The 26,527-nt window shown below is 34.3% G+C and overlaps 1 protein-coding gene across 3 annotated transcripts in view; it reads left to right on the top strand.

Moving 5' to 3' along the window:
- The window catches only part of ABCB1 (ATP binding cassette subfamily B member 1), a 48,611-nt gene extending 23,113 nt beyond the window's left edge, over positions 1–25,498 (top strand). The window contains exons 9-30 of one of the 3 annotated variants that reach the window (XM_064409095.1): positions 276–447; positions 1,575–1,699; positions 2,399–2,570; positions 4,166–4,279; positions 4,690–4,800; positions 5,867–5,992; positions 6,186–6,389; positions 6,754–6,924; positions 8,123–8,284; positions 9,814–10,056; positions 10,825–10,971; positions 11,304–11,408; positions 12,637–12,714; positions 14,120–14,203; positions 15,253–15,456; positions 17,271–17,371; positions 18,347–18,487; positions 19,603–19,759; positions 20,065–20,262; positions 21,986–22,192; positions 23,116–23,262; positions 24,645–25,498. In XM_064409095.1, the coding sequence (XP_064265165.1) occupies positions 276–447; positions 1,575–1,699; positions 2,399–2,570; positions 4,166–4,279; positions 4,690–4,800; positions 5,867–5,992; positions 6,186–6,389; positions 6,754–6,924; positions 8,123–8,284; positions 9,814–10,056; positions 10,825–10,971; positions 11,304–11,408; positions 12,637–12,714; positions 14,120–14,203; positions 15,253–15,456; positions 17,271–17,371; positions 18,347–18,487; positions 19,603–19,759; positions 20,065–20,262; positions 21,986–22,192; positions 23,116–23,262; positions 24,645–24,839 (3,364 nt within the window). In that variant the 3' untranslated portion in view covers positions 24,840–25,498. Of the gene's footprint in view, positions 1–275; positions 448–1,574; positions 1,700–2,398; positions 2,571–4,165; positions 4,280–4,689; positions 4,801–5,866; positions 5,993–6,185; positions 6,390–6,753; positions 6,925–8,122; positions 8,285–9,813; positions 10,057–10,824; positions 10,972–11,303; positions 11,409–12,636; positions 12,715–14,119; positions 14,204–15,252; positions 15,457–15,866; positions 16,068–17,270; positions 17,372–18,346; positions 18,488–19,602; positions 19,760–20,064; positions 20,263–21,985; positions 22,193–23,115; positions 23,263–24,644 lie in introns of those variants that run through there. The other 2 variants (XM_064409099.1, XM_064409108.1) reach the window with 2 other exon arrangements.
- The last annotated feature ends 1,029 nt before the right edge of the window (positions 25,499–26,527 follow it).

Genomic DNA, 26,527 nt, shown 5'->3' with positions numbered 1-26,527 from the left:
ATTAAGAAAGTGAGAGTAGTTTTGCACTACAGAAAAATTTCCAACTTTTCCAGACAAAAGCAGATTTATAACTTTACAGTTTCACAGGAAATACAAAATTTTCCTTGGCCACAATACATAATGCTTTATCTTGAGGAAAACTGTTATTGGGAGCAGTAATTGAATAATAGAGATTGTCTTCCACATGTAACAATGATGATATCCTTGGTAATATTGGAAACCTTCCTTGTGCTTTCTGCATTTTTCTTCCTCTCTGTATGTAATTTGTTTTTCAGTGATGTCTCCAAGATTAATGAAGGAATAGGTGACAAGATTGGATTGCTTGTTCAATCACTAACAACATTTGTGACAGGATTTATTGTTGGTCTCATAAGAGGATGGAAATTAACCCTTGTAATACTAGCAGTTAGCCCCGTCCTGGGACTTTCAGCAGCCCTCTGGGCAAAGGTAAGGTTACATATGTACAGTGTCAGATTTTATATTAATTGCAGATGATGAAATAAATCTACATATCTGTAAGTCTTAGTATTAGAATGTGTTGCTTAGAGCAATTATAGCTTTAGATAACACTTAGGCACCTAAGCTCTTAGATTAACTGTGTATCAGTACCCTCTCATTCAAGACCAGGTCAGATGGGGTTCTGAGCAGCCTGGTCTAGTGGAAGATGTCCCTGCCCATAGCAGAGCAGCTGGAACTAGCTAGCCTTAAGATCTCTTCCAAGGTCATTCTGCAATTCAGTAATTTTATTTAATTTTAATATTATAACTCCCATAGATCGGGAAGACTTGTTTGGTTTGAAGCTGTTTCTGTTAATATAGCACATACAGAGAAAGAAGCAAGATATATGTGTAGAATCCACACATGTAGCTCTTTAACTTACATCTGTATAAGTACTTTTTCTCTTGAAATAAATAATTGCACCTCCTGGAAAATAAGAAAATAATTTAGAAAAAAAACTTTTGTCTCAGACACAGGTTTTTTTGTAGTTGTTAATAAATTTGGTAAGAAATTCTACACAGACCTAGATGGGAAAAGGTCCAAATTTCCATAGGACCAGAGTGCCTTATATTTTTAAAGTCTAAATATTTTTATGGTATTTTATTTCCCTTATATTTCAAAGATCATTACAGCTTTCACTGTCTTGAGTGAGTATATTCCAGAAAAGGTAGGATTAGAGATGTATGTGCCATGTATGTCAACTGGCTGAGTCTTCACAGACTGCGGCCACTTCTTCACAGTCTAAGCTACAGGGTCCTCTGGCTAAGGCAGCCAGAGATGAGAATGAGCTAAGGAGGTCTGCCTGGGAAAAAACCACACCAGCTCACTATAAGTACTCCTCTTATCTCTTGCACTGGGTGAAAGCAGAAGGGAAAGTCCAGGCCTTAGTTGTGTAACATGGAATTATTTGATTGAATTCACAGCGTACTTAGAAATTTGGATATTGGACATTCTGCACCCATGCCTAATATAGTCAAAAGGCTTCATATTGGACAATACTAATTGTGATAAAAGTAATTTTGAGTGCTTGAGCTTATTCTGGTTTTCATATGCCAAAATACTTGATTCTGTATTAGGTTCTCTCGGCTTTCACGGACAAAGAACAGGCTGCATATGCAAAAGCAGGTGCTGTTGCAGAAGAAGTTCTGGCAGCAATCCGTACTGTAATAGCTTTTGGTGGACAGGAAAAAGAAATTAAAAGGTAAGAGCAATATTTGCTTTCATCAGTGGATTTTAAAATATTCATTTCAAGTGGTTTGAGATTTTCTTGTATATTTTCTGTTGAAAGTCTTGTGCTTTCTTCAGTTTTATTTAATGAGATTGTTAGAGGCTGTTACAAGGTTTGCTACATGTTGAAAGACAATTAGCTATTTTTCTAGAGTTGGTATATTGTCTCTGCATTAAAAGGTATGCAGGCTGCTTCAAATAATGTTACCATGAGAGCTTTAGACAAGAGAGGACCCTGTTCTGTGAAGAGATGATGATATCCTTGGTAATCTAATCTGATTACTCAGTAGTTGTGAAGGTGCTGATGAACAGTATCTCTATTTCCGCTGTACTGTAAAATATAGATCTGCTGATATATTTTAACCTTTAATCTTGAGTGGTTCACAGTCAAAGTTCACTGGTCTGCAGAAGCAACTGAAATGCCAGTCCCTGACCTGCAATGCCCTTTTATTTCTATATACCAAGTTGACTACTGTTGGCATTTCTAGGGGTTGCCTTAGAAAGTTCATGCCTGACTAGCAGGCTTGCCTTTGTACAGTCTTAGGGTTGGATATTTTATGTACCTAACTGCTCTACTTTGTAAACATTCTTTTTCTAATCCATCCACAGAACTTTTGTGGTGTCTGCCGTGGTAAAAGTGTGAGTCTATTTTGAACTTCTATCTGTCTTCCAGATACCATAAAAATTTAGAAGATGCTAAACGGATTGGAATAAGAAAGGCCATTACAGCTAATATTTCTATGGGTGCTGCTTTCTTACTGATATATGCATCATATGCACTGGCATTCTGGTATGGGACTACTTTGATCTTAACTGATGATTACACTATTGGCAAAGTTCTTACAGTAAGTATTAATGAGTAAATTCTCAATGACAGTGAGAAATAATAAAGAACAAACATTAAAGTGTGTATTTGACTGTAATAAGAATTATGTCACAAAATTGGCAAAGTAGCATCCCTTCTTAACAAAAAGATTCTCACCACAAAAGCCTACATGTTGTTTCTATAGGATCTCAAAATCTAGATGAACCCAATTAAAACATATATGATTTTCAACTGTTCCTATATATTTCTGATTTTCGTAAGATCAGACTGATATAGAAACAGTTCAAGCAAAAACTGAAGTACAATACCCTTTCTAGTTGCTATTTGCTTTCAGAGGGCTGAATATATTTTCAGGGTGCAGAAATAAATACTTTTTTTAGCTGTTGTGTAGTCTAAGTAGATAATTTGATTAATATTTGCTTATGTTTTGCACCACGAGAGGTTGGAATTAGTTCTCAGTATTTTTAGAAATTGAGGGGGATAAAGATATACTTGTGACTAGGGTATATGTCACCATCTAACTGAAGGAAGAAACCATAACACTTAGGTCATAACTTAAATTCTTCTCTTGATGAGGAAACCATTCTAATTTTTTATGAAATGTGAAATAAACAGGGTAAGAAGAATAACTTTGTTAACCATGATGAAACTCAGCCAGTTGACCATATGCATATATTTGTATAATTTTTAAACCGTTTCGTTTATGAATCACTGAAGTTTGTGGAAAAAGTCTCTGATATGTGTGTTTTTGGCTCTTTTGAACCTTTTGTACAGGTTGGCATATGGAAACCTCTCAGTGAAGTTCATGACCTTATGTGTAATTTATTCTGTTCAAAGTATTTGCAAATTCTATTGCAAATTGTCTGTGTTGTAGTTCAAACGATGTTTTTATAACATGGATGATGCTTTATCATGTGTAAAATCTGTGAATAACCCCTGTTCAAGAGGATGGGTGTGCCAGACTTTGCTCTGACTGCTATTGCTGTTGTGATCTCTGAGCAGGGTGGTTTAATTGCTTTTATTTTGATACTAACTGAAAGCAATGAACTGCTATTCTGAGAAAATTATTAATTTTTCTCTTCTGCTGCTGTTTCTTGTTTGCTTGCACTTCACTCTTTCATTGAAGCAGGGGATCCTTTATTACTTTTTAGTGAAATACTTGGGTTTCTATACTTCTATTTCACTGTCTCTTTGAAAGCAGAATGGTAGTGTTTTTGCACATCTGTTGTTCTGTTGGCAGACATGTAATACACTTTCTGGTCTTTGGCCAAAGAATGCGTTAGTACAATAAATCCTGAGACATCAAGTGCAATTCTAAATTTTTTATCATAGGTTTTACAAGTCTGAGTCACTTTTTCACTTTTTCTTAAAGTATTTTGGCAAAAATAGTGTTGTACAGCTTCTCGGTTCTGATCTGAACCTTAAAAAGCCCTTTTCTTAATGTTTTTCTCCGCCTAAGAGAGACCTGTTAAGTTTTGCTGTAATTCTAGATTCCTCAAACTTCTCTCAACAGACATGGAAGCTCCTTATCCAAAAATACCTAATGGAAATAAATAAATAGAATTTTCTGCTTAAATAAGAATGAATACATGCCTCTGTAAACATTTTTTTCAGGTCTTTTTCTCTGTATTGATTGGAGCTTTCAGTATTGGACAGACTGCTCCAAGCATAGAGGCATTTGCAAGTGCAAGAGGAGCTGCCTATACCATCTTTAATATAATAGACAATGTGAGTATCATTGCCCTCACTATCATTTCAAAACTTCTTTTGAAGGTAAGACAGCCTTCCTTTTAAAGACAGGAGCTAAATTCACACAGAAGCTTAATGGAAAAATTTTATAAGTATTCTTGCATGAACATATCATCAATGTAGCAATGAGGGAGCAAAACATTGTGCAATATAGATATTTCAGAAATCTCACCTAAATTACTTAAAAAACATATTAATGTTTCTGCAGAAGAATGGTGCAGTCGAGGACTTCTTTATGAAAAAAAAATTGTGGTTTTTTTTTTATTTATTTTATTTTACACAGGAACCTGTGTAAAATAAAATATAAATATATTTTAATATATAAATATAAAAATATATATTTTAATAAATAAATATAAAAATATAATAAAAAATATTTTATTTTACAGGAACCTCAAATTGACAGTTATTCAGAGACAGGTTACAAACCAGACCACATAAAAGGGAACTTGGAATTAAAAAATGTTTACTTCAATTATCCATCCAGACCAGATGTTGAGGTACTGTAATTGAAACTTTATATATATATTACAGTTGAACATATGGATCATGTGTTGGGAAAAAAATCATTAAAAAGTCACATAAATTAATTTTTGTTGAAAATCTAATAATTTCAGAATGATTCTCTAATGTATATAAAACTATCTCATCATCACAGTGATTTTAGTTAGATTTATTTCCACCTTAGATAAACTGTCAAATTTCCTGAATAATTTTTTTTTTTGTCTGATGCCCTAGTTAGTGTGGCTGTGTAAAAAACTCTAAATATATATTTCTATCAGAATAAATTTACAATCCCAACTCATGTGTTGGTGTATAGTAATAATAATGAGCTAGTAAGTTTTAAAATAGTTGCAATGCAACTCTGTTATGACTGTGTCTGAACCAGCAAAAAAAGAAAGCAGCTCCAGCAAGGACTTACTGTTTATGGAATAGAGATCAAAATCTGTATTTATCTAGACAGAGAATAAGTTTCCTTTTTAAAGCACTGTCATATATTTGGAATCTTAATGCAGTGATGATAGACAACATATGAATGATTCCTGAAAAGATTTCCATGGAGAGTGTCTTGCATTATGTAACTGTTTCCTTCCTTATCTTGAAGAAAAATCACTGACCTTGATAAAGTGACCTTTGATAGGCAGAAAGGAAATACACTCAGCTTTTAACCATGACTTTTACATAGCTTCCCTGTAGTCAGCATGATAAATTAAAGAAAAAGGTGAGGCAACATAGTACAGAAATTTTGCATTGTATTGTTTCTGTATTATATTTTAGTTATGAATAGTGTATTATTATTATTATTTTGTCATATGAACTGGTTCATGAGACAGGTAATTGAGAAGTGTGTTGTATAATACATTGATACTGAGTTAATTATGATGTAATTATAAGGAAAATTAAGCTGAAGTAATCAGTAATACAAAATTTAAATCCACATGTTTACCAATGTCTTTTTACCAAATTCTGCTAAAAATATAAAGGTTATTTCATTCTGGTCTTTCAAATTTACCTTGACATTTCTAAACACTGTTATTTTTTTGACCAACCTTCTTTTATGAACAGATACTGAAGGGTTTGAATCTCAAGATTAATTCTGGCCAGACAGTGGCTCTGGTTGGTGGCAGTGGCTGTGGGAAAAGCACAACTGTTCAGCTCATCCAGAGATTTTATGATCCCAAGGAAGGCACGGTAAGACACCTCAAGTGAGATGACTGCTCTGCATGTCACACGTGCTGAAAGCCTAGTTCCAGCCTCACTGCTCTTGTCAATTTTCTAGTGACTTGGTGAAGTCTCCCCTAAAATGGCACATGCTGGCATGGAGAGAGAGGTTCCTTGATCAAAACAAGCAGTAAACAGTTTTTGTCTGCTCTCTTTTGTTTAGGTTACCATTGATGGGCAGGATATTAAGACCTTAAATGTACGGTATCTGCGGGAGGTTATTGGTGTGGTGAATCAGGAGCCCGTGCTCTTTGCCACTTCTATCGCAGAAAACATTCGTTATGGCCGTGAGGATGTCACCATGGAGGAGATTGAAAAAGCCACCAAGGAGGCAAATGCTTATGACTTCATCATGAAGCTACCCAATGTAAGCAGATCAGCTGTCCTGCTGCAATAATTTCTTCTAAACCTTCTTGTATCAAACACTTCCTCAGAAGGAATGCTTGTTAAGACAGGAAGCTATCCCTGGACCTGTGAATATGCAGAGCTGTGCAGAGCTTCCTCATAACTTTTGAGAATAATGTTAATTTTATATCTTCAGGCAATGATTTGGCTGGCATTTGAAGAACTACTAGAATTCCAGGAACACAGATGATTAATCGGGTTTATCCAAGTAGGTGTTCATTCCTGTAGAGAAAGGAGAAGGTGTTACCGGCATCTCTGGCATTACTGACAACTTTAGTGGAAGGACTGTGCCATGAGTGTTTCCAATACATGTGTTTGTCTTGTAGAAGTTTGAAACTGTGGTTGGAGAAAGAGGGGCACAGCTCAGTGGAGGCCAGAAGCAAAGAATAGCAATTGCCAGAGCTTTGGTTCGTAATCCTAAAATTCTTCTGCTTGATGAGGCAACATCAGCTTTGGATACTGAGAGTGAATCAGTTGTGCAAGCAGCACTGGACAAGGTCAGTAGTGTTTTAAAATGAAACATGTAAGTAGAAGCCTAATATTTTCTTCTTTCCTGAACTTTTGTTGAAAATAGAGACACATAAAAACACAAAATGTAAACTTATCTGGCAAATATTCTTTGTACAGAGAATTTTTCAGTTCCTGCAGGTATTACAGAGAGAAATCTTCAAATTAGAAGATGGAATCATATTTTCTGCCTTATTAAGCTTAGATCAACATTTTCTTAGTATAAATTCCATCCTTGTCCATTATCTATCTTACTGCCGTTCATATTGTTGTCAGTCACCTGTCCTTGCTGAGCCTCATGAGGTTCTCCTGGGCCTGCTCCTCAGGCCTGTCAGACACCTCCTGAAAGCTACCCCTTCCCTCAGGTGAATAAACTGCACTGCTCAGCCTGATGTGACCCCTGAACTTGCCAAGTGGGCACTCAGTCCCTTTTACCAGTATCAGTCATGAAGATACTGAATAGTATGGGTCCAGTATGGACCTCTTGAGGGACATCACTGAAGATGAACTCCAGCCAGCTTCCAACAGAATTCCACTGCTTGGGATCATTACTTCCATTATTTAAACTAAAATTTGCTCAATCACTTTAAAAGAGCCTCATAATTAAAATGACAAGCTGTGATGTTTGGAATATTAAGTGTATTATGCTTATAACTATCCAAAGAAAGGTTCTTAGTTGAAATACAATTCATATGAAATTGTAGAGAAATTTATTTTTATTGTAGTCACTTGAGTTAGCAATGACTTAGAGCTTAAAACACTGATAACTTTAAAAGTGTAAAATATTTTCTAATGTTTCTAAGTATAAATTCTTCATGGATTTTAAGGTTTAAGTGGGCAACTATGAACCTACATATAAAAAATTATAGCATTAAAAAAATGATATGGCTGGTAACATTCTAAAATTTTATATTAAATTATATTGAGATTTTTATTTAGATATTTTTGATCAAATTTGATGTATTTATGTGCCACTATGAAAGATGATCTTTAATACTAAATTTCAATTTTTAAATTATATTCCTGTTTTAAGGAACTCATTGAAATATGTTTTAAATATTTTTTGAAGGTTATATTTTTCTGTGAACCATTTTAATGTTTCTTTTAGGTCCTATTCAACTCTGCTATGAAGATGAACAGTTTTTGCCTTTACTTATAAATACTCACGCTAAATATTGCTGTTTTCAGGCAAGGGAAGGACGCACCACGGTTGTGGTAGCTCATCGACTGTCAACAGTCCGAAATGCAGATGTGATTGCTGTGTTTGAAGGTGGAGTTATCACAGAGATAGGGAATCATGCTGAATTGCTTGAGAGAAAGGGAATCTACTACAAACTTGTGAACATGCAGGTACTTCTGTCTCTAGCTGCTGCCTCATTTCCTTTTTTTTCCTGCACCATTTAGCAGAAGTATGAGAAATTCTGCCGCATATTTTGATAACAGCAAAAGACTCATCTACTTTGAAAGGAGAGTAATAATTTGAGAGAGACCACTAGTTTGGCTAAAAGACCTGTATAAATCCAGGATAGTACATTTTTAATCCTCTAGGTATTTAAACTTAAAAGATGATTTTATGTTTTCCTTTTATGCAGTTAGTATAGAGCAGATAACTACAGTTGTTTGGTATTCCATTGCTTGTTCTTAATCTGATAAAAAGTGAAATACAGTAGCTGACTCTGGAGGAATACAGCATGCATATTTTAAGCTGTTTAGTTATAATCCTTCATACTGAATTCCTTTCTAAAGAAAAAAAGTGTTGGAATAGAAGAAAAATAAAAATAATTCAGCTACGCCAAGAGCAAAAATGTGTTTTTAACTTATATAGATAGAAAAAAAGATATTGAAAATTATAATAAATTTCTGAAATGTGTTAGTTATTAAATGAAGACCAAGATACTTCGATACATACATCCCAATGTCCCATATGAACATTTATAGCAGATTTTCATTGTAGCCTTTGTTTTACTTCATAACCTCTATGTCCATTAAAGAAACTGAAACTGCTATCTCAGTATGTCACACTGAAGAGGTTAACCAGACCAATTAAAATATTTCTTCACAGGGAATGCATTTGGTTACCTTAGAGTCAAAGTAATTTTGTATCCAAGCAAATGCAAATATGGGGAAAATGAGGAAATATAAAATGGAAAGAAAATTTTAAAAACAATAAAAAAGGAAAATAAAAAATTGAAAGCTAGTAAAAAGAGATACTTTTATTAGTAATTCAAAAAGCAGTGAGAAATAAAAAAATCTGGAAAAACAAAACACAAGTTGAAGGCAACTTGGAATACAGTTGCTATCAAATACCTCGGGGTGGGTAGACATTTATTTATTCTCTCAAAGAGACTAGCAAAAGTACCACCAAGGGTAAGGCTCTTTTCCAGGCTGCTCTAATTTTTCAGTCAAAATCTCTTTTTGACTTGTTTTCTCCTGAACTTCCTTATGCCATTTAAAGTCAAGAATTGTTCAGTGTGTTTTCCAGTAAAGGTGGTAATGTTTTATCACTTCATAAATAAACTGTACATTGCCCAAGAACTCATTCTAAAAGATCCCAAGAGGTGTGCAAAGGGTTTACTCTCAATTTAAAACTTTTTGTTTAATTTATTAAAAAATAGAGCAGCTACTCTCAGTCCTCATCTTCCACTTACTATGAGAATTTTCATAAGAGATGCAAAACTCATATATGACTAAAGCTCTGGAGATAGAGCTCTAATAAATATTATACAGATTTTTATACCTCCTTAAGGCATTATATGTTGTTCCCCAATATCTCTTTCAACTGAAACAAAGTTACTTTTATTTTGATTACCTCATAATTTTGGAAGTTTGAAGTAATATGCGCATGTTTAATCTTAGCATGATGATCTTCCCACTTTTAGGCAATAGAAGCAGAAGTTCCATCATCAGAAAATTATGAGAAGGTACTTCCTTCATCAGAAAATTATGAGAATATACTCCCATCATCAGAAAATTATGAGAATGTACTTAGTGTCAAAAACAGTGAAGCTGAACCGGACTCTGAAGAATCCTTAACTAGAGGGTTGAGAAGACGATCAACTCGGAGAAGCATGAAAAAGCCAGGAGAGCAAAATGATAGTCCTGATGAGGAAAAAACTTCACCTGTAAGTATCTTTGCAGAGCTGTTAGTGAACTTAATTCCTTTAAACAAATTTTGCATTCTCCTGCTGAAAAAAAGTACGAGAAGACATGAGAATTTTTAAATACTAAATAGCCTTTGACTGATAATATTAATAACTGTCTTTTTTAGTTTCAACATAAATTATAATGCAAATAAAATAGTAATATAACAAAGATGATGAATTTGTTATTGAAAGTAAATTACCTTTAAATGAAACATACTTCATATACGGTACCTGTATTTATGTACCATACCAACATAACCTATACAGGCTAAACATTCATTTTTAGATAAGAAACAAAATTTTTAGCCCAACATAACAACTTACAACAAAAATTGCAAACCCACCCCCCAAATATGATTACATTCATATTTACAGCAATTATTTTACTGTTATAAATTGCTTCATGAACAATTATTTGAATTAATCCAGCCATGAATTACTCACAGTAATATACCCAGAATGAGTAGTTCAGTCATCACTAACTTATACCAAAGTATTCACCAACAAAAATTTCATGGATAAACTAATATAAAAAGAAAAGTGTTGTAGATATAGTGTACAGATCTCCCTTGTGTTAGAACAACAACAAAAAAAATGCACAGTCATTTATTCATGTTATTAAAAACTATACAGTTTTGCTTCCCCTGAATAGATTCTGGGAATAAGAAATTGATTATTAATCTCTCCTTTTCTCTGTATTTCTCTGAATATATTCATGTTTGTCCTAATGCAATTCACATTTTTTAGGCTGAAGAAATGCCTCCAGCTTCATTTCTGAAAATTATGAAATTAAACAAAACTGAATGGCCATACTTTGTAGCTGGAACCTTGTGTGCAATTATCAATGGAGCTTTACAACCTGCATTTGCAGTCATATTTTCTGAAATTATTGGGGTAAGTTAGAATAAAATAAGCAAAAAACTATAAGCCCACAATATTTATTTCTAATAAAATTAGGTTAAAAACAATCACTAAAAACAATCACTGAAGCTGAAGAGTGGATGAAGCATTCTTACAAAAATCTGAAAAATTATATGACACAAAATGCTAAAAATCTTGCTACAACCTGAAATATGCTTGTTATACATTAAATATTATGTGATATATGATCACATTTCATATTAATGCAATTGACTACCAAAAAAAGTTACTGAGAAAGATGAGTATTTTAGATTGTTAGTTAAAAACTTAGTTATAAAAACCTTGTTTCAAATTTTATATTATAGATTTTTTCAGAGACTGACAAGGACGTCTTAAGAAAACAGAGCAACTTATATTCACTGCTGTTTTTAGTACTTGGGATCATTTCCTTTTTTACTTTCTTTTTTCAGGTATGTTTTAATATTTTAACCTTATTTTAATTGTTCATCGTGTTTTAGAAACCTGAAATATTCTAAAAATTTGCATCTTCATAAAATGTCTCCAACTCAAACCAGAACCTGTATTTATGGTTCTGGATATGTCTTGTGCTGAAACTTTTTTGACCTAGAGCTGCTTGTGTTGAAGAGTGTTTTGAATCTATTCAGACCTCTTAACTTTAGAAATTCCCATCTTGTTCATCAGTCAGACACTTCTCATCATGAAACTCTGGATTTTCTCACTCATATTCCATTGCCAGCTAACAGGAAACCTCTCCAGTCCTCACATTCTACCACCCCCCTCTCACCTCAAGCTTTCCTATCTGTTAGTAACTGAAAGTCTATCAGTCTCCTGCCTTTGTTCTCCAATATGTTACTTCCCTAACCCTTTCCTTGTCCAAGGGAATGTCCCATATTTCTCTCGTGGGAGACTCCCAGGCCCAGTTTGTCAGGTAACACTCATCACACTGATATTACTTCTTCCTGCTGAAATACTAGAAGTTGTACCTGCTACAACAGTGCCACTTAAAAAGAAAAAAGGTAGTAATCATATTAAATATTTTCATATATAATCCATTTTATAATTTAGGAACATATTGGTATAATTTTATCTGTTAAGTGAGCCCACAGAGTGAAATAATAACATGCTTGGGACAGCAGCATAAACAGCCTCTTGCAGGAACCTGGTTTATTTGTAGAATTGTCTCATTGCACAAGCAAAAAAGGGCCTTGAGTATGGAAGGCTGAGTAGTGCAGGGCTGTGATAGGTTTGCTCAGTTTAGAAATGTTAAGGTAATGTTTTTAAATTTGGCTGACTGATGCATTTGACTGAACCCAAGTTGCCTTGAAAAGCCTTTAATCTAAAATTAATGACCTAAATGTTACTTGTTTAAATCTGCCTTACATTGACTCAGACAAAAGACAAAGGGTTGATTAGTAACCTTCTCCTCAAAGCATGCTGGTGAAGCAGTGCTAGGAAATATTGCTATGCTCCCTATATTTTTTTTATTAACAGTATTTGAATGTCAGTACTGTGAACCTATTGGAATTTATGTTTATTAAACCTGGTTTTACATTTGCTTTCTGCAAACAGGACTGCAATATATTTTACTTTGACATTGTAGAGGCAATTTATCTAAATTTATTGAATAAACACAAACAGTGTATTACTATACTAAGCATTGTACTTTTTCTCAAACAGGGATTCACATTTGGCAAAGCTGGAGAAATTCTGACAATGAGGCTTCGATTCATGGCATTTAAAGCAATGCTTAGACAGGTAAAGATAAGAAATATTTTGATTTCCAAGGTTCTCAAAATAATTGATGGTATTGATATAAAATAACTGTATTTTACATCACTCTGTCATACAGAGAATATTGTTTAAATCAGACTAAAAACCAATTTGATTAATTACATGTGGTTATGCAAAGTATCCTTAGGGAGAGTCTTAAATCAATACAAGAGTTTTTCATGTACTCCTTGCAAAGACTTCGTTTTACAGCCAAGTTACAAGGGTCTGACAAGTTGATGTGCACCAGCAGTATTCCATTGTCTGTTAATTTACCTACTTTGCTTTCTTTGGGCCCTATCTCCCCTAAAGAAATGCAACACAACTTACACTGTAACTCTTACTTCAAATGTCCGGTTTGAATTGTGATATGTACAGATATGTGTTTTTTAAAATTTATTTGACGTCTCTGTACAAGCCCCCAAATCGCTAATTGTTGTTTGTTAATGCAACAATAAGATTGTGTATTGAAAAGTAAAACCACTTTCATAGAGTTAAAATATAAATAGAATGTAATGTTGTTAAGTAATTCTAAATTTGCCTTAGTTTTGCATGATTTCAGGATCAGTATTTTTGATTTTGAAATACAAAATATGACAGTCATGGGGTTTTAAAAATGCACATAAAGCTACATGTAGACACAGAATTTGATTCATGTGAACATTACTATTTTCACTGTGACAGAAAACAACTGCAGTCTGAAAAATCATGATTTATAGATCAGCCATACTAAAAATCTAATGAAAAGGCAATCTGACACTTGAGTCTTGAGGTCACAAATGCCTGTAATACATCACCAGGACCTCATTCAATGCATAGTACATGTGACAGTTTAAATCAGATATTTGGTCACATGGTGAATAAATAATAAACTGTGTATCTTACCCCAGCAATTAGCTTTCCTCAGGTAGCATAGTTTGATTTTTCAATTGGGGTTTTTTTTTGTTGTTGTTGGTGGTGGTTTGTTGGTACCTCATAGCTTCCAAATAATCCTCTTCACTATGGAAAGAAACAAAGCAAGAAATACTTCGATTTTAACCTGAAAATGCTTTACATTTAACCCCTCCCCAACAGCTTTGCAACCACGAGGGAGTGTGACCAAAGAGTCCTCTCCTCCAAGCAGATTCAGTGAAGGAGCAGCAGTGAGGGAGGGTAAATGTTGCTTTTGGGAATCTCTCAGCTGCTCCCCTTCCTTCTCAGCAGTGACAATGAATATATCAATGATTCACAAGATTACACTTCTTTCTAAATATATTCAATGTGCAATGATGGAATTAAACTTATTTAAATATGTAGAACGGAGGCAGATTTACTTAGATTCACATACCAGATTTACTTGAAATTATTTGAAATGTCCAAAATCTGGTCTTAAAAATAATTTTTCCTATTGTAGGATATGGCCTGGTTTGATAATCCTAAAAATAGCACTGGAGCATTAACGACAAGACTTGCTAATGATGCCTCTCAAGTGAAAGGAGTAAGTAAAATTTTGGGTTGGAAGTTTTCCTATTTGGTTTAGCATGTAATGAAGATGCAGCTTGGGTTTGACTAGCTGGAAAACAGTCTTAATTTTGACAACTAAAATATACTATAAAATAGTATTTTTATATATTAATTATTATACCAGCTATTGATATATATATATATATAATTATATATATACAGCAATAGCTGGTAGAGAATGCACTGATGCACTTTATGAAAATTTTGGTAATATGTATTTACAGACTTATTTCCAAATAATTTTTTCTAAAAAAAACCTATTGTGCTGTGTTGTCATCTTTATTATTAAACAAATCTATTGGGAATCTCTTACTTAAGTAGTCTTTTTAAAGAGATCTTATTCACCTAAAGACACGTAACTAAATTTATCCAGTTTATGATCTCCTGCTATTTTTTTGGTAGGACAGATTTTTTATTTAAAAAAATAAACTTTCAGCAATTTACTTCCTTTTCCCTGTTACCTTATGGAGATTCTTTATAAGTAAATTCTGTGCTTTCAGGTGTCTGTAATAGCAAGCTAAAGTACACTGAATGTAATCATTTGGGTATGCTTAGGTAAATTTTTACTGCTACATGAAGTTATATGCTTGGGATTTTTGTAAACAGAAGGATTCTGCAGTATCTTTGGCTTTATTTCCATAGGAAAAGTTAAATATTTAATTTTCTTCCTTATTGTACTCTGTGTGATGATTTGTAGCTCTGTGATATAGAAAACATGACAGATTCTATTGTTTAGATGTAAATGTGAGTATGTGATGAAGGTAAAACTTTTTTAGTTTCAAGAGCAGAATTTAGAAATTGCAGAGTAAATTGAAATAATCAGAATATGGGGAAAAAAGAAATAAATATGATCTAGGTAATTTTTTATAAAAGCATTTAAGAAACTACCATTTTGAAAATTAGCAAAACTGAGTAAAGCCTTTCTAAGCAGTGCTTTGAGAATCGGGAATTTTGTGGGTGAAAATGCTTTCCTTATTTAAAATGCAGTTATGTTGGTAAGAAATGTCTTTTTTCTCTGTCCAGGCAACTGGTGTCAGACTAGCATTAATTGCCCAAAACGTAGCCAACCTGGGGACTGGAATTATTATATCATTAATTTATGGCTGGCAGCTGACCCTGCTGCTTTTAGCTGTTGTGCCCATCATTGCAGTGGCAGGAATGATTGAAATGAAGATGTTGGCTGGTCACGCTAAGAAAGATAAACGAGAGCTGGAAGCTGCAGGAAAGGTGGGTCTAGAGAAATTAATCTGTTTCTGTATAATGTATACAGTCATGTTTACCAAGGCATTGTTAATGGATGTATGACTTCTGAGTCATGAACATTTCACAATATGCAAGTTCCAAAGACAGCCAGGTACACTAGAAGACCTACAGAGCATCACACCTCTTCAATAACAATTGAAGCCTTCCCATGAATATTTTTGTAGTTAAATGTTGAAATGTGCTAAGGACAATTCAGGCATGTTCTCTTCTCATTCATTTTCTAGACATCTTTGTTTTCCTTATTTTGCAATCACCTTCATTTTGACTTTCTTTTTTTTTTCCTGTCATCCCTTTTTGGCATGCCATCTATCTTACATTTATTACACTGCTCTTTTTTTTTTCTCTCCCCTTCTTCATCTTATTAATGTTTGCAGTGATAATATGTATATATCCACTGGTTTCTGTTTGCCATTCCTTTGTTTCTTGAGTGGAAGAGAAAGATGAGAACTGAAAAGCAAGAAGGCTAGAGTCTTGTTTAACAAATTAAATGAAGGCATTTAATGTCACTTCATTCCAAAAATCCTTTTGGGACAGAACAACTATTTCATCACTTTCCAGATACTGCTTTCTTCAAGGTAAAACTTTTCTAAAATCTCTTCCTATGTCTTACTCTTTTTAAAAGTTACTGAAAAGAAAATAATTTTCTAAGGTCATGGAATTCCATTCCTTTCATTTCAACTGCGTTCATTTCTTCTGCTTCTCTCTGAGGCATGAGCATTTATTTTGTTTTGTTGTAAGATGTGATAGAAAATAGTTGACAATTCTTGGAATAAACACTAAAGACTTTCTTAATGGAGCTTATTGTGAAGAATTAGCATGGGTGTTACAAATATTTATGGGGTTTTTTTTTGAAACTTAAAAAAATATTTTCTTTTCATAGTAATGTGAGTTTCCCTTCTCAAGGCCACCTAAGCAAGCACTGGACTGTAGGCATTTTATTCAATTCACATTTTTTTAAAAATGGGAGATTTTTTTCAGTAAAAATAGTGTTCCATCTGGAAAATTCACTTTCTGTAAAGAGTTGCTGCATTTGGGTTACTATAGAACCTTACTTTATGGTCTTAATTAAACTAAAATTACATAAAATATATATGATAGCAAAATGCATTGAAGCCTTGAGAGTCTTTTGAGAGAATCATCAAGGCTGGAAGAGACCTTCAAGGTCATCAAGTGCAACCATCAAGGCAGCACCACCATAATGACCCCTAAAACATACCTGAAGTGCCACATCCATCTCTTGAGCCCATGCAGAGACAGTGACTCTACCACTTACCTGGACAATCTATTTGAATCTATTCTAATCTCAAATCTCCCATGGAGCATTTATGTATACAAGTGACTCAAATCTAAAGCATCTGCAAGCTAAAAGATGGTATCAGAGCAAATATTTACTGCTGAGATCTCAGTTTGGCTCTAAGGCACCTAAATAACCTGGACATTTTGATTATAGCCCAAACTCTGTGGATTCAAAGTTGAATGCTAATGTGCCATTTTCATGTTAAGTATATTCTCTATATTTGTTATTGCTGTTTAATGGTTTTTCACCATTTATTTGTAGAATATTAAAGAAGTCTTATTAGAAAATTGTGAACATTTTAAGAAAATCTCATTGTTCTAAAAATAAAAATATAAAATGCTTATTTTTATATCAGCAGTTGATGATTTTAATAACCAGTATAAAATATAAAATTGTATTCCAACAGAATCTTCTACTAATTTAAAATGAGGAATTGCAGCATACTTAACTTTTGATTAAAGCATTTGTTTTTCTATTGCAGATAGCGACAGAAGCAATAGAAAATATCAGAACTGTTGTTAGCTTGACCCGAGAAAGAAAATTTGAGTCGATGTATGGAGAACATCTGATTGTACCATACAGGTATAATAAAAATAACTAAGCTAAAAAAAGTCTGTAATAAATTGCAAACATTTACTTTGACAATAATAGTTTTTTTAATAGTGTGTATGATTTAATGTATAATTTAATTATCTCAGAATTAATGTCAATGTTTTGTATATTTGTATTGACAAATGTAACCACCACCACTCAACATTTTTTAAAATTTAAATTAATTAATTTTCTGTTATAATATTGGTATCTCCTATTACAATGTTACTTAGTTTGGAAAAAATGTTGGTTTTAAGTGAGCTTTCAAAATGGTCTAATCTAAATTTTCACCTGATTTGTTGGATATTTAATTAAAACTATTTTAATGTAAATTGAATATTACATTGAGCCGCTTTTTAAAGTGTTGATAAGATTGAAAACATTTGAATAAATACTTACTGGATTTAGGCTGAAAATAAAGTAATATAAGTCTGTCTAGATTAAATCAAAATTAAAAAATTTAAAAGTCTTAAACAACTAAATAGATTCTACCAATTAAAGTTTTATTTGTTCCAGACTAGACTGTTTAATTTTCAGACATCTCTGAGAAAAGTAAAGAAAATGAAAGTATATGTACACAGATATAATGGGAAAGAAGCAGGGGTGCCACTAACATATCCACCATAATAAATGAGTGGTTAGAGCACAGTGCAGGACATAAAAGGTATTACTTAGCTTTTTTCCCAGGCTGCTAGCTTTTGAGTTAATATCTCATGATTTGCAGGACAATTCCTAACCATTCTCAGGGTTGGCATTGATGGGATAGCTCCAAGACTTTCATCTTGCTGTTGTTCTAGTATAAATAAGAACTTACTGTCCTGTGAGAGAGATGTGTTTTTAGTTAATGTTTCAGTGCATGTAACCTTTCCATTTCTAACAGTATCAATTGAAGTCAATTGTTTTTTGTGTACTAGGATTTCAGTATGACTGCACACTTTGATGAAAATATGCATTCTTTCTGTACAGAAATTCTGTGAAGAAGGCACATATATTTGGCTTTTGTTTTGCCCTTTCACAAGCAATGATGTTCTTCACCTATGCTGGCTGCTTCCGCTTTGGTGCCTATCTAGTGGTAAATGGATACATGGAGTATAAAAGTGTATTTTTGTAAGTATCTCTTTTACAATCTCTTTTCTGTCTGTTCAGGAAAAAAATATTTATAATTTAAGAGTAACTGTTCAATACAGGGCTATGAAAACAAGTATGATAGACTGAGATCCTGCCAGTGTGGTTATCAATGACCTGAATACCCAAGAAGGTCAACCATATTGATTTTTTGTTGCCAACCTAATTAAAGACAGTTAACTCAGCTCATCATGTTAGAAAGTGTCTGCATTCCATCTGCTTGCTGAACATTTCTAGCAAGAGAGTGAATTTCTGGTTAGATTTGAAAGGCAGGGTTTGAGCAAAAACTGTGTGAGCCCTTCTATGCTGTTCAAAGACAGAATAAAACAGATGACTTTATGTAGTTCTGAAGAAAAAAGACAAAGTTAATAAAAATGAATTTATTTTACTTTGCCTTAAAACAGGCTAAGAGGTGTCATATGCCAAATAGCTGTTCTTGGGTTAATTTTGTTTCTATGGTGTGTGGCAGTAAGTAATAGCTGAAGACAACAGGTTTTTAAACTATTCTAATGTAGCCTATAAATTACATAAAATTCCATAAAATGACATAAAAGTCATCAAAAACCAACAAAAGCATAGTTTTTAACCTTTATCATCACTGTAAATCCTGCATTTTTTTCCAGCAGAGATGTAGTAGAAAATTAAATCTTTGTTGTCACCTTGTTACAGGCTTGATTTCTTACTTTCATTGATGCCTTAAAAAGTGATCACTAACTCCTAAAGGTCATTGAAACCTAGAGAGGAAACCACAGTGAGGATGGAACAGCATTAGAGTAACAGTGATGCCATCCCTTGACCCCTTTCCTCATAGCCCTAGCTGAGACTTAATATACTAACCAAAATAAAAGAAGCTAAAGAAATTATTGCTAATAAGTAATGAAAACACTTAATTTGGAATGCAGGCATGTTTATCTCATTTCATTAAAAGAAAATAAAATGAATTTCTGGAGCTAAATTAATAATTAAAGCAATAACAGTTGATTACTACTTAATTCTTTCTAAATTTAGCTCTCTTCTTTCTCTGAGTAAAAGCTGACTGCAGCCAGATTTCCACTGGTCTTTTCTTCATGATATTTTTTTTCCTCATTTCTTTGTAGAGTGTTTTCAGCTGTTGTATTTGGTGCAATGGCACTCGGACAAACCAGTTCCTTTGCTCCAGACTATGCTAAAGCCAAGATATCAGCAGCTCACTTGTTTCTGCTGTTTGAAAGAGTGCCCTCAATAGACAGTTACAGTGAGGAAGGAGACAAGCCTGTGAGTAAGCCATGTGTGCTGGGTGACACTATTTACTGGTGATATGGACAGCACTCTCCTCACTCTCTTCAAACTGATTCTTCCTCTCCTTCTGATTCCATCCTTATCACAATGCGTCTTTGACACTATCTGAACACAAAATGGACCAAGTTCGCTATTGTGAGTTCAGCTTTTGCACAAAGAGTCAAAAGGGTATTTGTTTTGAAAATATCTATTGATTTCTGGGGGGGTGGGGATACTTCTGCAATTCTAATCATCTGTGAATTTGTCTTAAAGATGCAACAGTGATAATATTTTCATTGTAGGAAACATTTGAGGGAAACATAACAATCAAAGATGTGGCATTTAACTACCCAAACCGTCCAGAGGTCAAAATCCTCCAAGGGTTGAATCTAAAAGTAGAAAAGGGACAAACTCTGGCTCTTGTTGGCAGCAGTGGCTGTGGAAAGAGCACCGTTGTTCAGCTCCTTGAGAGATTTTATGACCCACTCGATGGAGAAATGGTAAGTATTTTTGTAAGAACATGTCAACAGGATAAGTGAAGCTGTTCTTCATTAATTTTCTGTGATAAGTACAATGGGTATTTCTAGTTTTATTTTTTAAGTATTTTTAATGTAAAAATCAGCAGTGACTCATTGGATGTCCTTAATTAAACTAGATGTATGTAAGTCCCAGTTTCCCACATTACAATTACTGATCCACAGTCTCATGATGGCTTTAAATTCAGGGCAAATTTCCTGAGGATTTTATAATAAGAACAGTTTAAAAACTATTAATATATGTATCTACTTCTGTATGATCTAGTAATAGAATTTTCCATCTATGTTCTTTCCAAAAAAAAAGGTGAATATTGACAAAAGTAATTTTTTTCATAATTCTTCTGTGTCAAAATATCTTTAAGAGTATGCCTGCTTATTAAGTGATAGATTGTAAATACTTTCAGTAATTTCAGTTTAAAGTGTAGGGTTTCCTATACTACTCATTCATTTTCACATAGTGGTACTGTTAATTGCTGTTGGTCTTTGGTGTAAATATGCTCAGAGGTTTGTCTGAAACAGAGCACACATTTTGGCCTTTATGAGGTGATAATAAGAAGGATTTTAGAACTTGTCTCTGCAGAGATACTCACAAAACATAAAACTGTAATTAAATAAAGACTAGATACAATGGAAAAGACTTTTTGAGGTTAAAAGTGCCAAAAAAGGTTCAGTGTAGCAAAATGATGTGTAGAAAGAGGCAGCATAGGTGATCCAAAAGTGAATTTAACAAAATGCAACTTCCTTCCCAGTGTTTCTGACCTTGTGTCCATAAATAACCAACAGTTTACTGAAGGGTGAAGCACAGACCTGTGCCATAGAAACCACAAAACTGTTGGACCAATTCTCAATCTAAGTTGCACTGTGATCTGATTGAAAAAAGCAGAAATGTCAGAACAGCTGTTCACAAAATTCCCTCATTTCACTGGATTTTGAATCAGGTTCATTATGACACCTTTTCAGTTGAAGAAAAAGTTATATTGGCTGAAAATTGACTGTTCTAGCATCAGCAGTGGAGTTAGTGAATAATCTCCTCCAACAGCCATGCTATAAAGGGGGCAATTCTTCAACTATCCAGCTGATCATGTCACCCAGCACAGAGCCTAAGTGCTGCACTGGGTCACTCTGGTCGAAATTCAACAGCCCTTTTAATGTTCTGGTATATTTGTGTCCAAATTAAGGTGATTGGTGTAATTATGATACATTAAAAATAAATTAAAATTCTGGTTTTATTTATTTAATAGAAAATTATAGCAATTCAGTAGGCATATTTAGCAGAAGTATAAGAAGTTGCCAATAAAGAAAACTGGCTGCAAATGACATCTTAAGGAAGTAAATTTCTTCTTTATAGATGCAAAATAGAGGAAAATTTTCCTGCTGAAGAAACAATTGAAAGAACTTTACCCAAAGTTCTTTGAAGTTGCTTCAGCATATTCTATCTTCCACTGTCTTCAAAATCCTAATTAAATATTGAAGTAAAGAAAAGGATTGAGGCATCATTCACTTCTATGAATTAGAAAATGTTGGAACATAGACAAGAAGGAGGGGAAGGGATTATGTGGGCTTGCAATTGGTAAGAAAGAGCTAAGGAAAAGAGCTGCAATTGCACAATTTCTCTGTATGAATTTACAGTAAGTCTCAAACTCATATATAGCCGTGTGACTAAAATTTTAAATGTTTGCTTTCTCAGCTTTTTGATGGCAAAACTGCAAAGTCACTGAATATCCAGTGGCTGAGAGCTCAGATTGGTATTGTCTCACAAGAACCAATCCTGTTTGACTTCACTATTGCCGAAAACATCGCCTACGGAGATAACAGTCGGCAGGTGTCCCATGAGGAAATTGTTAGTGCAGCAAAACAGGCCAACATCCATTCCTTCATTGACTCACTGCCAGATGTAAGTTATTCCCTTTCTTTCCTTCTCAGAACTGGATGTGAACTTAAGTGGCAGGGAAAAACTGTCTGCTTATAATTACCTGGGGTACAATAATTCTCTGAGATAAAAATAAATCTGAAACATTTTTTAAAATATTTTCCTTAACTGTGTTTAGAATACTTATTTTCACTCTGGAAGATTCCATTGTCAGATGGAGAGTGAAACTTTTAAGATCTCAGGGGAAGAAGACACACAATTATAACTAACTGAGAGCTCCAACTAGGAGATGGGGTTTTTTAAATTGAACATTTTTTTAAGCTCCTGTCTGTCTCAAACATATGTAAAAGATTCTGCTAGATGGGTGATTTTACACTTTCTTCCAGTTATACCTAGCTAGAATTTGAATTTCAAGTATTCCTGTAGTCTGAAAATTACTAAGAATTTTTCACCTATATGCATGAGACAAACACATAATAATATAAAACAGAGCATCTTGGGTCAGATGAAAGGTCTGCCATGCACAAAATCTTGTCCTTATATAGTGACCAGGAAGATGTAATTACAAGTATTCAGAAAGGCTAAAACTTTAATCACATTTCCCCTAAATACTCATCTCACTTTGAATGATTTTTCAGAATTTGAACCCCAGTATTGTGACAGACTTTCACTGACCTTTGGTGTTGTGTTTTCTGATTGAGAATAACATTGTCATTTCAACCTTAGAGTGGCTTGTTGCTTTGAATTCATTAAACACTTGATGCTATAAAGAAGTCTACTAGTAAGAGATCTATAGATCTATGGCAGATAGAAATTCTGGTCAGCTTTCAGAAAGCTGCTGGTGTGGAGTACTCAGATAATGGGAGGCTGGTGTCAGAGATGATATGCTTCAATATACATCCAAACTGATTTTCATTCACGGTCTGAACTTAAATAATTTTTTCCAGAAATACAACACCCGTGTAGGGGACAAGGGAACGCAGCTTTCTGGTGGCCAGAAGCAGCGCATCGCCATCGCCCGAGCTCTCGTACGCAAGCCCCAAATTCTGCTTCTGGATGAAGCCACTTCTGCCTTAGACACAGAAAGTGAAAAGGTAATTTAAGTCCCAGCCAGGAATCTGGAATCTAAACTTCATTTTTTGGATTATGATTGCTGTTTTTACTCCCACAGTTTAAAGACAAAAGCTGGAAATATGGTGTTTTATGCAAATTGCATATTTAGGCAAATGCAAATGTCTTATCCCTCCTTGGTGGGGGGAAAAAAAAAGTATTTTTTATATCTGTATGGCAGTAGGCAGATTGAAGTTGCAATGAAGAATGCATTTCTTAGTCTAGAAGTCTTCAGGCTTCAGCTGAGAAAGTGCTATGAAAATTGAATCAGGACACTCAAACTACAGAAACAAAAAATTGAGGGTACTGCCAGAGAACATTGGGGGTTTCTTTCTGTGAAACTGATCTATGGCTTTCTTAAGTTTTCTTCCTTCTCCCATTGCTCTCTGGTCCTTGCTACATGTTTATGGCTAAAATGAAAATTTTAGATAAAAATTGCTAGAACATTTTCTTATTTTTTAAGCCCAATGCTTTAATCTTGATACTGCAGAAGAACAATCCAGCTGTAGAAAATTAACAGAGAGTCTACACAAATACTTACTATTAATGAGGCAAATATTATATCATGTATTATAATCTGGAAAGTTAAAATTTTCTACTAAGTTTTGATCAATTGTAGGCATGAAAAAATGAGGTTTAAGGGGAAAATGCCATTAAATAATCCCGTGATTTCTTTTTCCTTGATTATATGCCAGTTAGGTATTTAAATTTAACCTCTTACTTTATTCTGTATTAATAAGCATAAGGAATAAATACAAGAAAGCAGAGATTGTTTTTTAATGTCTTTTTTCCAGTGATCACTTTAAGAAAATGTGATTCATGACAGTCCCTGTGAAATCATGAGAACTAGTGTGATAGCAGCTGGCCCAAGAATATTGACTTCCATATATAATTAATCAGTCATGAAAGGAAGCTCTGAAGGTCCCCAATTAAACTTCCTCTTCACACAAAGGCCAATACTGAACTCAAATTTAGATTACTTTATGCTGTGTCTGGTAGGGTACTTGAAAATCTCAAGGAGATTCAGTAGAGATGTTTTTGTGCCTGTTCCAATGCCTAATTATCCTTGCAGTGAATCCTTTTTATATCCAGTCAGAACATCTCCTACAATTTAAAACTATTTTCTTTTTTTCTCCTGCCATGCATCTCAGTAATGAGCCTGGTTCCTCCTAATTCTCGTAACTATCACAGCATTATCCACTCTACCAGTCTGGACTCTGCCAGCGCGGGGTAATTCTAAATTAAGAAGCATGAGCAACATATATCCCCTTTCCTTCACTGTCATATTAGAGCTCACAGATGGCAATTGAGGTGTAAGTCACACAGCTGTGGGAATAGCTCACCTTTGGGTTTGCTCCTTGTGCAGATTGTGCAGGAAGCGCTGGATAAGGCTCGAGAAGGCCGGACGTGCATCGTGATAGCGCACCGCCTCTCCACCATCCAGAACGCCGACAAGATCGCCGTGGTCCAGAACGGCAGGGTCACAGAGCAGGGCACCCACCAGCAGCTGCTGGCTGAAAAGGGCGTCTACTATTCCCTGGTCAATGTTCAGAGTGGGTAATGCAACATCTCAAGGCAGTATTTATCTCTGAGTTGTCACTGTGGCTACTTTTGTCATTGTAATTATTTCAGTATCAACAGTCAGTCTTCATACCTTTGGTTTTCTTTCATAAGCTATACAAACCCAAGAAATACTAAGTAAATGTGTACCAGTTTCTCACTACTCATTTTCATTATTCAAACCTCTTTTCTATGTGGCCAAAGCAGATGCCCATGGCACTCATGAAAATAGAAGCATGCTAAGCCAAATGTAATTATTATTAGTTTGCTTTGAACTCTTTCAAAGATCACGCTAATTAAGTGTAAGCAACTTGGAAATATTTTCATGCTCATTAAAAACAGTTTTGCTCCTGTCAGAAATAAACCTCAAGCCTTATCCTCGCTGTGCCTGTGTAAGACAGTCAGTCCTGGCCTATTAGGCTTGTTACCATATGTTATGAGAACTTGCAGGTCAGCTGAAGCTTGATGCCAAGTGTCTCTTGTTATGATGTGGAGTTTTAGCCTGGGATGTCAGTAAAGGCCTTGAAAATACGGGCACAGGCTGAAAGCAAATGTCCCAGAACTGTGAGTACCTTACTGATGGTTAGTTACTGATCATTGAAGAGCTGCAACCTTAAGAGATGGAAAAAGACTGCTTGAAATGAAACAGAAATTAAACAGCAGATAAGGAAAAAACCCAAGACCATAACCAATGAGCAAGACAAGGCATCTGCTGCAGCCTGGGAAAGTACTCTCTGCAAGTCTCTCAAAGTCCTAGGAGTCAGAGGTCAAGGACTAAGAGCTCTCTAAAGACTGCAATATTTCATACAAGGTGAAAATCCTGGATTTGGACTTGGAGGATGGGGAAGGAAGGCATCCTTTTCAGTGTTGATGTCCTTGGTTGAAGAGCTCTTGAATCTGAGCACTGCCATGACTGAGACTCTCAAGGACTGTAACCATCGGTGCTGAATTCCTGGCATGGGCTCTGGGATATTGTATATTATTTGCAAATATAGGATGGCTGTTAAGGGCTAACTGCTTCAAACGTGGAGTAATATTGACTAATAATTATTAATAACTAAACAGTATGTATTTTGTTAGTATTTATGCAGTAAAGTTTTGTTTTTAAGTTTAAAACTGTCTTGATTAATCAATCATCCACACTTCCGTCATAGCAATTTCTTTCCCTGAGATTTATATATATGGTCTGTCATACCTGCACCTAGGTATTTACTCACACAGAACCAGTCTGTAGGCAGATAGGCATGTCAATTAGGCTCCACCATGTACTAATTACACTCTACAGAATGTTGATTGATGCAGTCTCACTGTATTCCTCTTGAATCACACACCTATTTTATTTAGTTTCTGTCTTAGATGGAAAACCAGTTTGACTGGAAAATTTGTTTGTTTCCTATTTATGCATTGCTTGATACAATAAGGTTCTTGTCTGTCCATAAGGATATTACTCTGCATAATAATATAAATAAGTTATACTTTCAACTTTAAGAATTGAATAGGTATTCTTCAACATCATAGTCTAAAGACTCAAGTAAGAATATAGTGAAAGTGATTTTTTTAAATTAAATTCTGGATGTTAGTATTTTGTTTTTAAACTAGTTTTTCTGATTGTTGATGATACATTTTCTTATTACTGGATTAAGAATGACTGAGTTATTTCCCCAACTCATTTCAAAGATGCTTGATTTA

The sequence above is a fragment of the Passer domesticus genome, chromosome 1 (assembly GCF_036417665.1).
Source record: "Passer domesticus isolate bPasDom1 chromosome 1, bPasDom1.hap1, whole genome shotgun sequence".
NCBI classification, from domain to species: Eukaryota; Metazoa; Chordata; class Aves; order Passeriformes; family Passeridae; genus Passer; species Passer domesticus.
This window is presented reverse-complemented; position numbering and strand designations above follow the sequence as displayed.